The sequence below is a fragment of the Sapajus apella genome, unplaced genomic scaffold (assembly GCF_009761245.1).
Source record: "Sapajus apella isolate SASKATOON/1434 unplaced genomic scaffold, GSC_monkey_1.0 scaffold39, whole genome shotgun sequence".
Taxonomy (NCBI): Eukaryota; Metazoa; Chordata; class Mammalia; order Primates; family Cebidae; genus Sapajus; species Sapajus apella.
The window spans coordinates 17,850,947-17,865,132 of NW_022436979.1; the positions used below are offsets into that span (position 1 = coordinate 17,850,947).

General features: G+C 48.0%; 1 protein-coding gene across 2 annotated transcripts in view; it reads right to left on the reverse strand.

Annotated features, from left to right (window-relative positions):
• Positions 1-7,479: 7,479 nt before the first annotated feature.
• The window catches only part of IRF2 (interferon regulatory factor 2), a 90,613-nt gene continuing 83,906 nt past the window's right edge, over positions 7,480-14,186 (reverse strand). For both annotated transcript variants that reach the window (XM_032298754.1, XM_032298755.1), the window contains exons 8-9: positions 9,934-9,980; positions 7,480-8,292 (exon numbers count right to left, since the gene is read on the reverse strand). In XM_032298754.1, coding sequence (XP_032154645.1) covers positions 7,984-8,292; positions 9,934-9,980 — 356 coding nt within the window. In that variant the 3' untranslated portion in view covers positions 7,480-7,983. The remainder of the gene's footprint in view (positions 8,293-9,933; positions 9,981-14,186) is intronic.

Here is a 14,186-nt window from a genome sequence, read left to right on the forward strand (position 1 = left end):
TCTGAGCCACAAGATGAAACTCTGTCTTTACAGAAAACACCAAAAAAGTAAGCTGGGCATGGTGGCATGCCCCCGTATTCCAGCTACTACTCAGGAGGCTGAGGCGGGAAGATGGCTGCAGCCCAGGAGGTAAGCCTGCACTCCAGCCTGGGTGACAGAACAAGACCTGTCTCGAAAAACGAAAATGAAATATTAACTGCCACAGGTGCATATCCCCTTCAACTTCTACCAGAAAGGAATAAATTCTCAGCTCCTTCTAAGCCACACGGCAACAGAATTAGGCTTGCTCAGAAAAGGATAGGTCAGAGAAGGAAAGACTAATTTTAGTGATATAGAAATTGGTGTCCTATGTCTGAGCTCTGAGATCCTCAGTGGTCAAATCTTGAATTAATGTAAGTCCAGGAGAGGATGGGTCGTTTGGAATCAGTGCTCCAAAGTATGGATCTTAGCTATTTTATATGCAGATGGTATGGCTGACATGACTGAATGCCTACAATATACTTCATGCTTTAATAGCATTATCTAATGCTCACCTTGCAAGTAAGGTGTTAATACCCCCATTTCATATGTGAAGAAACTTTTTCTCGTAGATACAAAGAGATCTGCCCAAAGTCATCAGCGAACAAGAGCAGACTGAACCCAGGTTTATCTGATTTCAAAAACGTATTCTCTTCCTACTTACATAGGTTGCTTTCCCGTCTACACTGGCACGCGTGGGATGCAGATTTCATCCTCTGGATAGTCTTACCTTGGATTTTTCACTCCCTCTGGTATCCCTGGCAGGTTTCCTGAGGCGTGACGGACGTCCCGAGGAGGCGCTCAGCACCCACCCTCACCTCCTTCTGGAGTGCCTTCCTCTACTGCAGAGGCAGGAACTCTGAGAGCCATTTTCCAGTCTTGTTTGCAGCTGGGGTTCTAACTGTGAATTAGGTTCAACCAATTACACACACTTGGCAAAGATTTGGAAGTCAGAATGGAGGCAGAAGCCATTTCCTACTGATTGGCTGTAACCACGGGCATGATTGTGGCAACACTGAGGCTTTCTGAAGCCCTGTCTCAAAGCTCAGCCACCGATTTCAAGGGTGTCGAGAGACAGTCAAAGTGGTGGTGACAGAACTTTCTAATGAACAGATTTCGGCTAAAGCAACGTGTCTTCAGTCACTATTTCCAGCAACAGACTCCTGATTTCCTGCCTTTACAGTGGTGGCAGGTGTGGGAATACCCGCCAGCCGGCCCCTCCAGCCTTCCCAACAACGTTGTAAACACCTGCTTCTCTCTAGACAATGCCTTTCTGCTTAAAATAGCTGGCGTGGTTTTGGTTTCCTGAAACTGAGCCCCACTGATATATGCTATTTTCCTTCTTTCCCTCTCTAACTGCTAGTTTTCACAACCACCAACCCTGCAATCAATCCTTTCAGCTCTAAAATGAAAGATGTGAGTGTCTTCATCGCTCCACATCCTTTTTCTTCATAGCATTGACTGTCACCCAAAGATGATTTTTATTACTTGTTGGTTGTCCACCTTACTAGAATTTAAGCTCCATTAGAACAAAGACTTGTTTTCTTCACTTCTGTAACAACTCTGAGTTTAGAACAGTACTAGAAAATAGCGGGAATTCAGTACACAGGGTTGAATGAACAAAATCTACTTTTCTTAACAAAACACATTTAATTAATGCATTAATAGGCTCATCAATAAGGTGTTATCCTCAATAATACCTCCACATGAAACATTTACCTGGGTTTTAAAAATCCTCCAAAAACACAAAATGTCATTTGTGCTGTGTAACTCAGCACTACATTTAGGTGACATCCCCTCCCCATTTGCCTGAGACTTTCCTGGTTTTAGCACTAAAAGTCCCACTTCCCGAGAATCCCCTCAGTTCTGGGCAAACAAATGTGATTGGTTACCCTAATTAAATATGTTCGTTGCTGAGAAAGGCACTGGCATTGTATTACTTTAGATCAATTTTGCAAATAAAAGTGGCCTCCTTCCCAGGGATGCGCAGGATCCCTGGAACCACCAGGTAAAATCCAAGCAATGGCTTTGGACTGCATTTGCTGTTTTTTACTAAAACTTCTGTTGCACTTTGGGAGGCCGAGGCAGGCGGATCATGAGGTCAAGAGATCGAGACCATCCTGGCCAACATGGTGAAACTCCGTCTCTACTAAAAATACAAAAAAATTAGCTGGGCATGGTGGCGCGCGCCTGTTGTCCCAGCTACTCGGGAGGCTGAGGCAGGAGAATTGCCTGAATGCAGGATGCGGAGGTTGCAGTGAGCTGAGGTCACACCACTGCACTGCAGCCTGGCGCCTGGTGATGGAGTGAGACTCTGTCTCAAAAAAAAAAACTTTTGTTGCTTGTACCCTGAATATTTTAGACCTGAGCCTGTGACATCTTTTCTGCAGCTCAGTTACATTAAAAACATGGGCTTCCCAGAGAAAAGATACTGCATCATAAAAATGTGCTCTAGATTCACAGCACTGGGGAGTCTCTTTGGGAGACAGGAAGATTCATCTATATTCTCTGCAGAGAATATAGATCAATGTTAATTCTGGGGATGAATAAAGCCTTAGTCATCACCTTCCTGCCGTTAAGGAACTCACTCCCATCTCGCTGCTAACATTATCCTGAAACTTCAGGCAGTGAGTTCCGGTACAACGTGTGGATTCGAAACGTCAACGCCTTTGAACCGGCACACTGGAGAAAATTTGGAGAATAAGAATATTCTCAGATACATGATCCAAGCTGCTGGAACATTTTGGATACCTTCTCCCTGATAAGTCACGTGAAGAGATGTTTGGGTGTTTTGCTTTTAAAATGTGCTCCTCAACCAAAAGTGAAACTTAAAGATGCTATCGCCCTGGAATTTGTTTGCACCTGCAAAAAACGGTTGTGTCTTTAAAATGAACTGTTTCCGTGGCAGAGGCTGTTGCCCGTGATATTGGTGTTTCTCCAGCCACGCATGTAAGGGGTTAACCTGGGCAGCAGTTGCGCAATCCCAGCACACGACATCTCTGAACGTGTTTATAAAGCAGATGTGGGGAAACTGACTAAACCGCCGAAGGGCAGTGTGCTTACAGGAACAGAAGCACACACACTGCGTTTCTTCTGAAGAAACTTGGTCAGATTCCAGAACATGTTCTTTTCAGACCACGTGAACTCCAAAATGTGCTACATCTTGGTCCTCCCACAGCACAACTCAGGTTCTTGGACAGACTTCACATTTTTGCTAAAACCAGCTATTAGTCCTGACCACTTCCTTCCTTCCAGGCACTATTTTCAGAAGCAGAGACACAGTGCCTCTGCACCTGTTGTTCCCGTGGCCACAGAAGAAAACCTCTACAAAACCCTCATTTGTCTGCACAGCAGGACCAGTGATGCCCAGGCCCAGAGAATGGGGATGGTATCAGTGTCCCGAGGCGCCAGTGAGGACCAGAGGCCAGGCAGCCTCAGGAAAAAGCATCTCCCCCCACCCCTATCAACTTCCTGCATCTCCTGACCTGAAGCTTCGCACAGCCAGGCTCTCCTCCCCAGGCCTGTGGTTGGACACATTCCTAAGGGGGCAAAGCCAAGGGTCCCAGCCCTGTTCTCTTGACACCGGGATGGTGGAGTTCAGGGGAGGAGGAGATCCTGGGATGACAGCCTAGTAGTACCCAGCCTTGATTCACATATTGAGGTGCAAATGAGATGGAGAAACAGCCTCAAGAAGCTGACAGTGTCCTGGGAGGCAGAAACACCCAACTGGAATCCCCTTGGGAGGGGTCCACTGCAGCCTGGGGACAGGGGGAAGTCAGGGTCATGTCCTACAGTCTCTGATCACACTGGCCCCAGGACGGCTCCAGGATGGAGTTTCAGGGTGAAGTAGGCGGCTGAACAGCACCACGTAAAAACCAGTTTCTGCTCCAAACCGACACTGGCACTCAGACATTAGCCGTTTGACCCCCGATTGCCAGGAACTCTCCTTGGCTACCTGTGTGTAAACCTTTCCCTAGCTTTTGTCTTTTATCGAGAGAAATCTGGTAGAATAGTGGGGTTGTTTTTTTTTTTCACCTTTTATCTGGTCTTATTTGTCCAAAGCTACAATAGCAGGGGACTTTTAAAACCTAATGAATTCAAGGTTACGGAGTGGCCTCAAAGAGAAGCAAAGTCTCATGTTCCCTCTCTCTGCATTAGGAGCAGGAGGCCATTTGTGGCTTACCGCCTTTTCATTCACGTGCAAAATACTTCCAAAGGCACAAGCTTGAAAACTCAGACTCCTGAAACCAAGTCACTCATCTTCTTCACCTCTAAAAGCTCTGTCTCAGTAGTGGTTACACGATAGGATGGTACACTTTGCATTTGGGTGTGGAAAGGATATTGTTTTAGGGTTTCGATGTCCAAAGAATTTGTATTCCATAGCCATGTATATTTCTTCTTTTTTACAAATCCTTTTAAACAGACTAAATACCACTTTGGCCGTGGTTCATCAAAACACGGACAAAACAGTACGGCTGAGGGTGGATTTATTTAGGTATGCAAATGGCATTCCAGAAGCCCCCTTCGTCAAGGTGTGTGAATGTGCTGGGTGCTTGCAACCTCAAGGCGGGGCAGAAGTACCTGTCCCGGAATTCACAGTGCACAGCTGTGCAGTGAGCCTGTTATCAGGGGCGTGACCCGGGTACTGGCTGCAGAGAATGGAAACTATTATTTCAAAGGCAGTTACACTGAACTTGAACTTGCCATTAAATGCACACGTGCACACTCACACCCCCAAGCCCATCATAAAAGCGTATCAGTTCACACAAACACCAACCAAAAGCATGTGTCCCTGGCGCTTCCTCTAAGTGACGACAAGGTCAGAGACTTGAGTCCATGAGCTGCCCCATCACCTTTGCTTTTTCCCTCATGTCAAGCACAGGCATCCTGAGACTGGCTTGTTTTCCTGCATTGCTGGCAAGTATCGCTTAGAAACAATACAGGCTTTCTCAGAAGTATTTTAAACATGATTCTGTTTTCATGGCCTTACTAGCAATGGAATATCATCTCTGGTACTTAAATGGTGCATTTCAAAATCGTGAATTTCCTTCCACGTGATGGGGTTCTGGAAGTCTGATTATACTACAGAAGCAGGGGAGGGCAGCGGGATTGGCATTTGGGACCTGCGATGCAGGAAGAAGCCCCGAGCCTGTGCTAGGAGGAAGGAAGGGGGAGGAGGCCTGAGCTCCCTTAAACCCTCTGATAACCAGGCCATGGACTCAGGGCGACCTTCCGTCACTGCTTTGTTATTGCTTTGTTATTTAAAAACAGATGACTCAGTAAAAGGTTTTAGATAGAAGTCTCAAAGAACTGAACTCCTCCACTTAGGACCTAGGGGAAGAGCAGGTCTTAACTGAAAAGCAGGGTGCCAAGGAGCCAGGGAGCACCCCTTTCCTCCCAATAACTCCCCTTCCACGAAGAAACTGGGCCAGCCAGCCAAGGGAGGCCTCCTCCCAGGAGCAGCCCTGCCTCCGCGGGCCGCATTTCCACAGGAAAATGCTTCAGTTGATTTCCATGCAGGGCTGGATAACTTTATGACCGTTAATTTTATCTGCAGCCACACATGGAGATAGGCATAAAAATAGCCCTTTGTCCTTTCATTCAAGGAACCTCTTCAAATATTAACTTAGCAATCTCTTCCACAACGCCCCAGAGGGAGTAGGCGGGCAGCTGAGTTTTCATATTCTGATTTTACAGAATAAGATATCGGGGATACAGGGGAGGTCAGTGCTGCACTTTCTCAAGGTCAAGTCCACACCTTCCACACCAAGCGGATGAGAAAGACTGGTGCTCTTGGAATCACCCCTTTTATTCCACAAGACAGACCCCAAGTTTTTTTTTTTTTTTTTGGGACAGAGTTTCGCTCTTGTTACCCAGGCTGGAGTGCAATGGCGCGATCTCGGCTCACCGCAACCTCCGCCTCCTGGGTTCAGGCAATTCTCCTGCCTCAGCCTCCTGAGTAGCTGGGATTACAGGCACGCGCCACCATGCCCAGCTAATTTTTTGTATTTTTTTTTTTAGTAGAGACGGGGTTTCACCGTGTTGACCAGGATGGTCTCGATCTCTTGACCTCGTGATCCACCCGCCTTGGCCTCCCAAAGTGCTGGGATTACAGGCTTGAGCCACCGTGCCCGGCCCATACCCCAAGTTTTGAGGGCAGGGCCTATGTGCAAGGCCTCAGGTCCTAGAAAGAAGAGTGATGGACATAGAATCGGAACCCAACACATATTTCCTGTTATGGAAAATGCCCTATCCATGCACCCCTCTATGTGACATAAACACAGAACGTCAGTGGTACGTGTAAACCTAAGGATGAATGCAGGAAAGACGTGGAGGGGGGTGACCCTTACTCACAGCAAAGAAGGAAAACAGTGGAGTGGCTCAAATACTCCCTCCTCCACAGGGAATGCTCCCAAGCAAAGGAATGCCGATGTTTGCATATGCTTACAAGAGAAACAGACCCCTTCACAGCACAGAGACCTGGGCTCAACCTGTGCCCTTGCTTCTTGGTGCCTTTGTGAGCTGAGTAAAGGCCTCTTCACGTTAAGTCTTCATTTCCTCCACATGGAATGGAAATGGATGCCCGTTCCATAGCATCGCCGTGATGAATGAAGAAGGGAACTCATGCAAAACACTCAGCACAGGCCCTGCTCAGGTGAGCACTCAAGAGAAGCCTCATCTGCAGCCTCACGGTAGGAACCTCCAGGGTTTCTTGTGGTCAACAAGGGAAAACGTTTTGGTCCCCAGGAAGCAACAATACTTCTTTGTCAGTCCTATTCCGTGATTGTGCTCTTTTAAAGCAGACACAGACAAAGCCAGGAGTGATGCCCATTAAAAATTTAACTATATATCATATTCATTTATTATCAATCCACAGGATAATCTGATTGCTACATGAGCTCATAAAAGCTTTTTTCACCTTTACAAAATTAAAAAAAAAAAAAATGTGCCACAAGGATGTAATAACAACTGCTGATAAACAAGAAAAGGAATCTTAAAATTATAAATTTGCTGTAGAAAAGATAAAAAACAATTATATTTTATTTAGAATTTTACCTTGAATAAAATATTCCCCTGTATAAAAAATAAAAAAGCTTGTTCTGGTTAGAATTAGAGTATTTTTGTCTTCAAATCTGGGAATTTGCATAATATTTCCATGATAGTTTTTTCCTTTGTACCGCGTGGCATTCAAGCATAGCAGATTAGAAGGATTTTTTTTAAAGCAGTCTTAAAATGGGACATCTGTAGAGAAGTGCATTTCCTTCTTCTCCTCCGGATGTGGAATGGAAGCTTTGAGGGAAGGAAAAGTAGGAAAAGAGCAAGATGGGAAGGGATGGGAAGGGATGGGATCGGAAGGGATGGGTTGGGATGGGGAAGGGATGGGATGGGATGGGAAGGGATGGGAAGGGATGGGATGGGATGGGATGGGATGGGAAGGAAAGGGTTGGGATGGGATGGGATGGGATGGGATGGGAGGAGAGGCTAGGTAATGGGCAGAGAATGTGCTGTGAAATAGAGCAAGATCACAAGAAGGCCTATCTGTAAGTGCTTTAAGATAAGGTGCAGAAGCAGACTGCAATGTCGCTAGTGCTGCCCTATGTACATATTCACAAGAATAAAAAATTCCAGCTAGTTCACATTATCTCGTCCGTTCTGAGGCATCCACTCCGCCTTGCTGGCCTTGACCGCAGGCAGTGCAGCACCTCCACTGCCCTTGTTGGTCCTTGAACTTGAGCGGTAGCCCTGGGAGATCCAGCAGGCTCTGGAAACACACGTCTACCGAGGGGCTGAAGTCCTGAGTTAAAAAGCAGCTCCAGTACTGCAGTCGGACACAGCAATCCATGTTCTATTGTCAAGGCTTTTTCCCTTAGATTTGTCTAAAATAGGGGTCAGAGAGAAAAAAATAAAATACAAACAACAAACAAAGCCAAGAAACCCCAACAAGCACCGGGGAGAGTCAGAGGCTTAACAGCTCTTGACGCGGGCCTGGGTGATATCCGATGTTTTCTTGATGACGCTGGCCCGGGTCTCCCGGTCTGGCCGACTGCTGCTGGATGCTTGGGTCACGGAGGAAGAAAGGGGGAGGTCTTGAAAAGGGGGCCACGAGCTGTTGTAAGGCACCGGACGGCTCTCATCTTTGATGGTGACCTGGAGGTCCGGTTTGCTGGAAGTGACGAAGCTCGCCATCCCCGGCAGCTGGTAGGGGCCTCGAATCCCCATGTTGCTGAGGTACTGTTTGCCTTCAATATTCCTCTTCCGCCAGTGTGGCCGTCCCTTTAAAGAAAGTAGTTAAGTATTTCCTTCTCCTTCTACTGGATGGCTTTTTAAAAAATGCATCACTGGCCAGGTGTGGTGTGGCTCATGCCTGTAATCCCAGCACTTTGGGAGGCTGAGGCTGGAGGATCACTTAAGCTCAGGAGTTTAAGACCAGCCTGGGCAATGTAGTGAGTCCTCAACTCTACAAAAAATAAGAATTAGCTAGGCGTGGAGGTGCATTCCTATAGCCCCAGCCACTCGGGAGGCTGAGGCGGGAGGAATACTTGAGCCCAGGACGCCAAGGCTTCAGTGAGCTGTGATCGCACCACTGCACTCCAGCCTGGGCAACAGAATGAGCCCTTGTTTCAAAGCAACAACCCACAAATAAAATTGAAAAATTAAAAATGCACCACTGTTCCCATGTGTTGGTGCGTTAACTGAATTTTTTGAGAACTGCAGAATGAACAAAGGCTTAGCACCTCTACATCCCTCAATTGAACTCTATTACACCCAGCTAGTCATACTCCGAGTAATGGTTTTTCTTCCCTTGTGTTTTAAAAATCAATTCCCCTTTGCTACTTCCCAGAAACAGTATCCGGACTACTCTATAAAGGCAGGAAAAGGTGGTGGCAGCTTGGGTTCTGGTCCCCCTGCTCTCTGGCTGCTCGGCCCAGTCATTCAACAGGTTCCAGGCCACCACGGCCAGGGTGACACAGTGACTCTGTCCCTCAGTGCTGGCCCAATCAACCAGAGCCAACCTGCATCTTCAGAGAAAAGGCAGTGAGGAGCTTAGTGATAGGCAATGAATGCCCCTTGATTGCTTTCAGATCGCTTTCAGCTTAGAGCTCCACAGGGTGCAGCCATCAGCAGCCTCAAGGCTGGCTTCATTCAGAGAAGGGGCTAGAGCTGCGACCTCGAAGAAATCAGGCCAGGGTGCATGTGAGCGTGACATCTGTCTTTTCAGAATGCCTGCACTCTATCTCAAAGTGTTTAGTACATGGGAAACCACTGATTCAAAACCACGAGCTTCTCTCTCTCCTTCTCCCGCCCTCTCTCTCATTCACCCAAGCACAGACCCCCAGCAAGTGTCCAGCCCCAATGCTTTCCATCTCCATTCCAGCCACTTCCTGCCATTGTGCACACCCCATCTATGGGAGAAAGATGGGGAGGGGCCCACTCGGAATCAAGATGGGGCACAACCAGCTCTGGACATGGGTCACAGAGGGCGGGAACCCACACACACGTGGAAGAGGCTTTTGCTTAGCGTTTTCCGATGTGTACTTCTGGTCACTGCTTTTGGCTGGGAAGGCTGTTCTGTTTTTGCCAGTGAAGTCGGATGTTTAAGTGGTAAGAGCATCAGCATTTCCTGGCCTCCACTTCCAGTCCCTTTTCCTGCCATCACAGCTTCTCTACCCGATGGTAACGTTTAACCCCCTTTCCTCCCATTCAGTTCCAACACTGAATTTTATAACCCCGGACCTAAAAGTATGGTAAATTTTAGGTGATGTGTATTTCGTCACACAAGAAAATTCCGAAGTGAAGCTTGTGATCTAAAGGAAAGGTGCGTGACCAGCAGCAAGGAAAGCCCAGAGCTGATCTGGAGGCTTTTCCTCGGTAGCGTCTCAGGTGGGCAGGCAGGCGGGCAGGGTGGCAGCTTACCTCGGCACTCTCTTCATCACTGGGCACGCTGTCAGTTGTTTCACTTTCTGTTGGCAGAAAGAAAAGCAAAGGGCCATCATTCCTGTCCGTTGAGCTGCCCCAGCCTCGGGCAGTGTTTATAAAAAGCAGACTGAGTCACTAAAGGCATCACCTCTCTCCCTTTGTAAAGTCAAACATTCTACATGGGAGAAACTAGAGTGAATGTCAACTCCATAATCTTCAGAGAAAGCAGGCTTGAGAGCTATGAGGCACCTCTCCTGGCCAGGGCTGGGCTGTGTCTACAACGGGCATTCCTCCCATGAGGGGGTCCTGACCCCTGGTGCCCTCCTCACTGCAGCTCTGTCCACGATGCCCACACAGGTCCTCTCTTCCAACCCTGGCCAACCGATTCATTAAGTCCCAATGCAGAGTTGACTGTTTCTGAGAAGTTCTCCGTCATCCTCTGCCACTCAGATCCCTCCTTTACCTCTCACCCCTTTAGGACTTAGATCCTGGATTTCTAGAGTTGCATCTGCCACATAGGTTACTGCAGGTTGACAGGTCTGGGGTGCTCCCCACGATCCTCACCTCCTGGGGTTCACTTTCTTTGGGACTGCCTCTCTTGAGTGCGGGTAGAATGTATGTCTGCTTCTAACTAATAAGGTACAGCCAAGGGGATGGGAAGGATGTGATCCTGTGTCCATGATCATGTTACGTGACACAGAAACCTGCTGGGAGAGGAAACGCTCTCCCTTGCGAGCCTTACTGAAGCAAGCAGCCATGTTGGGAAGGCCCCTATAGCAAAGAACTAAGGACTGCTTCCAGCCAACAGCCAGCAAGAGACCGAGGCCCTTGGTCCAAAACCTGCAAGAAATGAAATTCTGCCAAAACCATGTGAGCTTGGAAATGAACCCTTCCCCAGTTGAGCCTCAGATGAGACGGCAGCCCTAGCCAACACCTCCGTGGCAGGTTTGCAAGACTCTGCAGCAGAGGACACAGCTAAGCCATACCTGGATTCTTGACTCACGGAAACTGTCAGATCCAAATGTGCGTTGTTTCAAGCCCCTAAGTCTGTGGCTGCACAGTTCCGGCAGCCAATCAGTTACCACCCCCATTTGGCCTGCCAGCTGTGAGACACTGGGCAAGTTTCTCAACTTTACTGAGCTACAGTTTTCTCCCCTGTAAAATGAGGGCATGGCCACCTGCTAAGAGGATTATGTGAAGAGGGAGTGAGAGGGTAAACGGAAAAGGCCTAGCAAGGGCCTGGCACATAGCACACACTCTGTGTATCAGCACCACTTAACACTGGGTTTGCACAACAGGCTGGACTAATGGAATCAAAGTCTAGTGATTACACATGACCTATGCTTAAAAAAAGGCTTTTAAAAGTAAAACCATTTTGATTTTGTAAAATAAAATGTCAACGGTGTGCAACGTTTTCATTGTCCATAACCACTGAGAAATGAAATCACCGAGGACAGAGCTTGTGCAATATTTAAGCATTTAGAGATCACTTAGCTTGAGCCCTTCATTTTACAGACAAGGCCTAAGGAGTAACTGCAATAGCTTCTCTTCCTGGTGGAAACATTCAACTGCCTTTCCTCCCATTCAGTTCCAATGCTGAATTTTATAACCCATACCCAAAAGTATGGTAAATTTCAGGTAATGTATATTTCACAACACAGGAGAATCCAAAAGCGAAGCTCGTGTTCTAAAGGTAGTGAACATTGAGGGAGCCCTCTGGGTCAGTGCCATGCCAGAGGCTTTGCATGCAGGTCTCACAGGGATCCTGAGTCGGGAAGCAGCTGCTCTCGCCCCCGTTATGCAGAAGAGCTCTTATGCTCTACTGCCTTCCAGCCTTCCACCCTGTCCTTGGTGACGGGCTGGCCTCTGTCTCATATCTTCCTGGTGGCAGAGCTGGGATGAGATGGGTCCAGCCCAGACAGAGCCCTTTCTTCCACTGACAGCATCAGCCCCAAACCAGGCTCTCTCAATTAAAAGCTAAAGAACAAGGGGACAAGTGCACCACCAGTGCACTCCTTAAACAAAGACGGCAAGAATGCTGACTGCACTGGTCCCAGCCGGGAGTCTCTGTGCCTGCTTCTCAGCCACCGCTCTCCAGGGACTTCACACAGGCCTGGGTGTTTGCGGAGGGCTGACCATAAGCAGGTAGAAGACAGATCTCTCCGCTCCTCGGACTGGGCATGTTTCCCCAAATCATCCCACGCTGGGAGCCTCAGAGGCCCAGAGAGGCCCTCCGCCTCGGCTGACGGCGATCCCAGCTATGAAGACGGGCTGTGATCTAAAGGAAAGGTCGTAACATTGCTGGGCACAGAATTGTTTCCACTCAGAAACGTATGAAAAACAACAGAAAAAGCAAATTTCCCTCCTCACAAAACCCTCGTGCTAGCTCAGTATCCCAAGGAGGCAGGAATCGGGACCGCCATGCCCAAGAAGAAAAAGGAGAAATAGAGATGTGGAGAAACTTGCCGAAGTTGCCAGCTGAGCCAGCACAGAGGAGAGAAAACGAAACCGTTCTTCTGATTCCAGGTCTTCGTACTGCACACAGCAGCTCTGCTTCCCTGCTGTTTCCGCCTCACAAAATTTCACGATCCGCTTTCCGCTTTATGCTTTGTGCTCCAAAGCCAAAGTCTCTCTTCCTTTCATACATGTTCAGGCGCCTTTCACTCCTAATCACCTTACAGAAATATCATTGTCTTCTTTTCCTTTCCCCTCCAAATAACAAACAAAGAACCACCGCCAAGCATGCTTTGGGGGCTGCGATTCCAGCACAGCCCAAGTCTCAGGTGCAGGAGGAGCTGGAGGTCAGATCCTGGGGTAAGGCTCCCGGGTAAGACCTTGCACAGCCCATAAACGGGACCGGAATGCCAGCCTCCTTTCAGTACCCAGTTTTCAGCTTCAGGGAAATGGCTGCAGATAAGAAAAGATGCACATGCCCTGAACTTACGTGTTCAGCTGACACAAATGCAAGTTGAAGAGCGGCAGGTCGAAAGTTCCACAGCTCATGAAGTAGTCAGGAAGGCCCACCATAATGGGAAACTGACGGCTTTCAAAAGGGGCCTTGAGTACCTCAGCTTAGGGGCAGAGAACCCTGAACCTCCCCAAGGGCAGCGCTTCTCTCTGCGACCCCAGAATCAGTGGCTCAAAGTGTTTTGTTGGGTGCCCCATACCCATTTCCTCTGAGTCCCTGATTCACTGCACCATGGTCACTTCCATGCTGACTTGTTACACGAGGAAGCTGACTGCAGCCGCGCCTCCACATCAGGGCTACTGCCAAACTATCAACATAAGTTATTTCACTTTCCCTTTCGATTAGTTTGGGTTTGTTTTTGTTTTTTACTTATTTCGAATACGACGGAATAAAGAAGCCTGGAGTTGCTGCATTTGCCACTCCCAACAGGCTGAGTAAGCGGAAGGTGTTTGCACAGTACCGACAGGCACAGGAGTAATTCGCTGAACCTTTCTGGTCTCTGTTTGCCTGAAAGCATCTGGGGTGGGACGGAAGGGGAGGACTTGGATCACATGATCTCAAAGGCTCTTCCAGTTCTAGGGTGACGCTGGGTGTTAGTTCACTACTCCAGTCCAGATTTGAATGCCTCTCTGGGTCTATACATATTGTCTAACCATCTCAGGAACACTGCAGAAAGGGAGAGGATACATTTTACTTGAAAGCCTTTTTGCACTCTGACGTCCTGCTACGCTTTCAGGAAGGCTCTTGTACCACAAGTTTGATGAAAGAAGACTGGCAAGGATTTCTTTTATTGACCCTATTCTCAATTACTTTCACCAGGGGTAAATTATTTTCAAATCGGAGGCCTTTTAATCTCAAAGCTATTGTGTCTTTGCTCCATCCAACAAAATGCAAGCCTGGTGTAGTTTCCTGAAGGACTCAGTCTTTACTGATGGCTACCGGTCAGCTGGCAGTCTCCACTCTCTCATTATAACCAGTGGGTCCTTCAGATGATGCTTAACTGATGGCTGCTGGTCAGCAGGCGATCTGCACTCTCTCATTACAGCCAGTGAGTCCTTCAGATGATGCTTAACTGACGGCTGCTGGTCAGTAGGCGATCTCCACTCTCTCATTATAGCCAGTGAGTCCTTCAGATGATGCTTTACTGATGGCTGCTCGTCAGTAGGCGATCTCCACTCTCTCATTACAGCCAGTGAGTCTTTCAGATGATGCTTAACTGATGGCTGCTGGTCAGCAGGCGATCTCCACTCTCTCATAGCCAGTGAGTCCTTCAGATGATGCT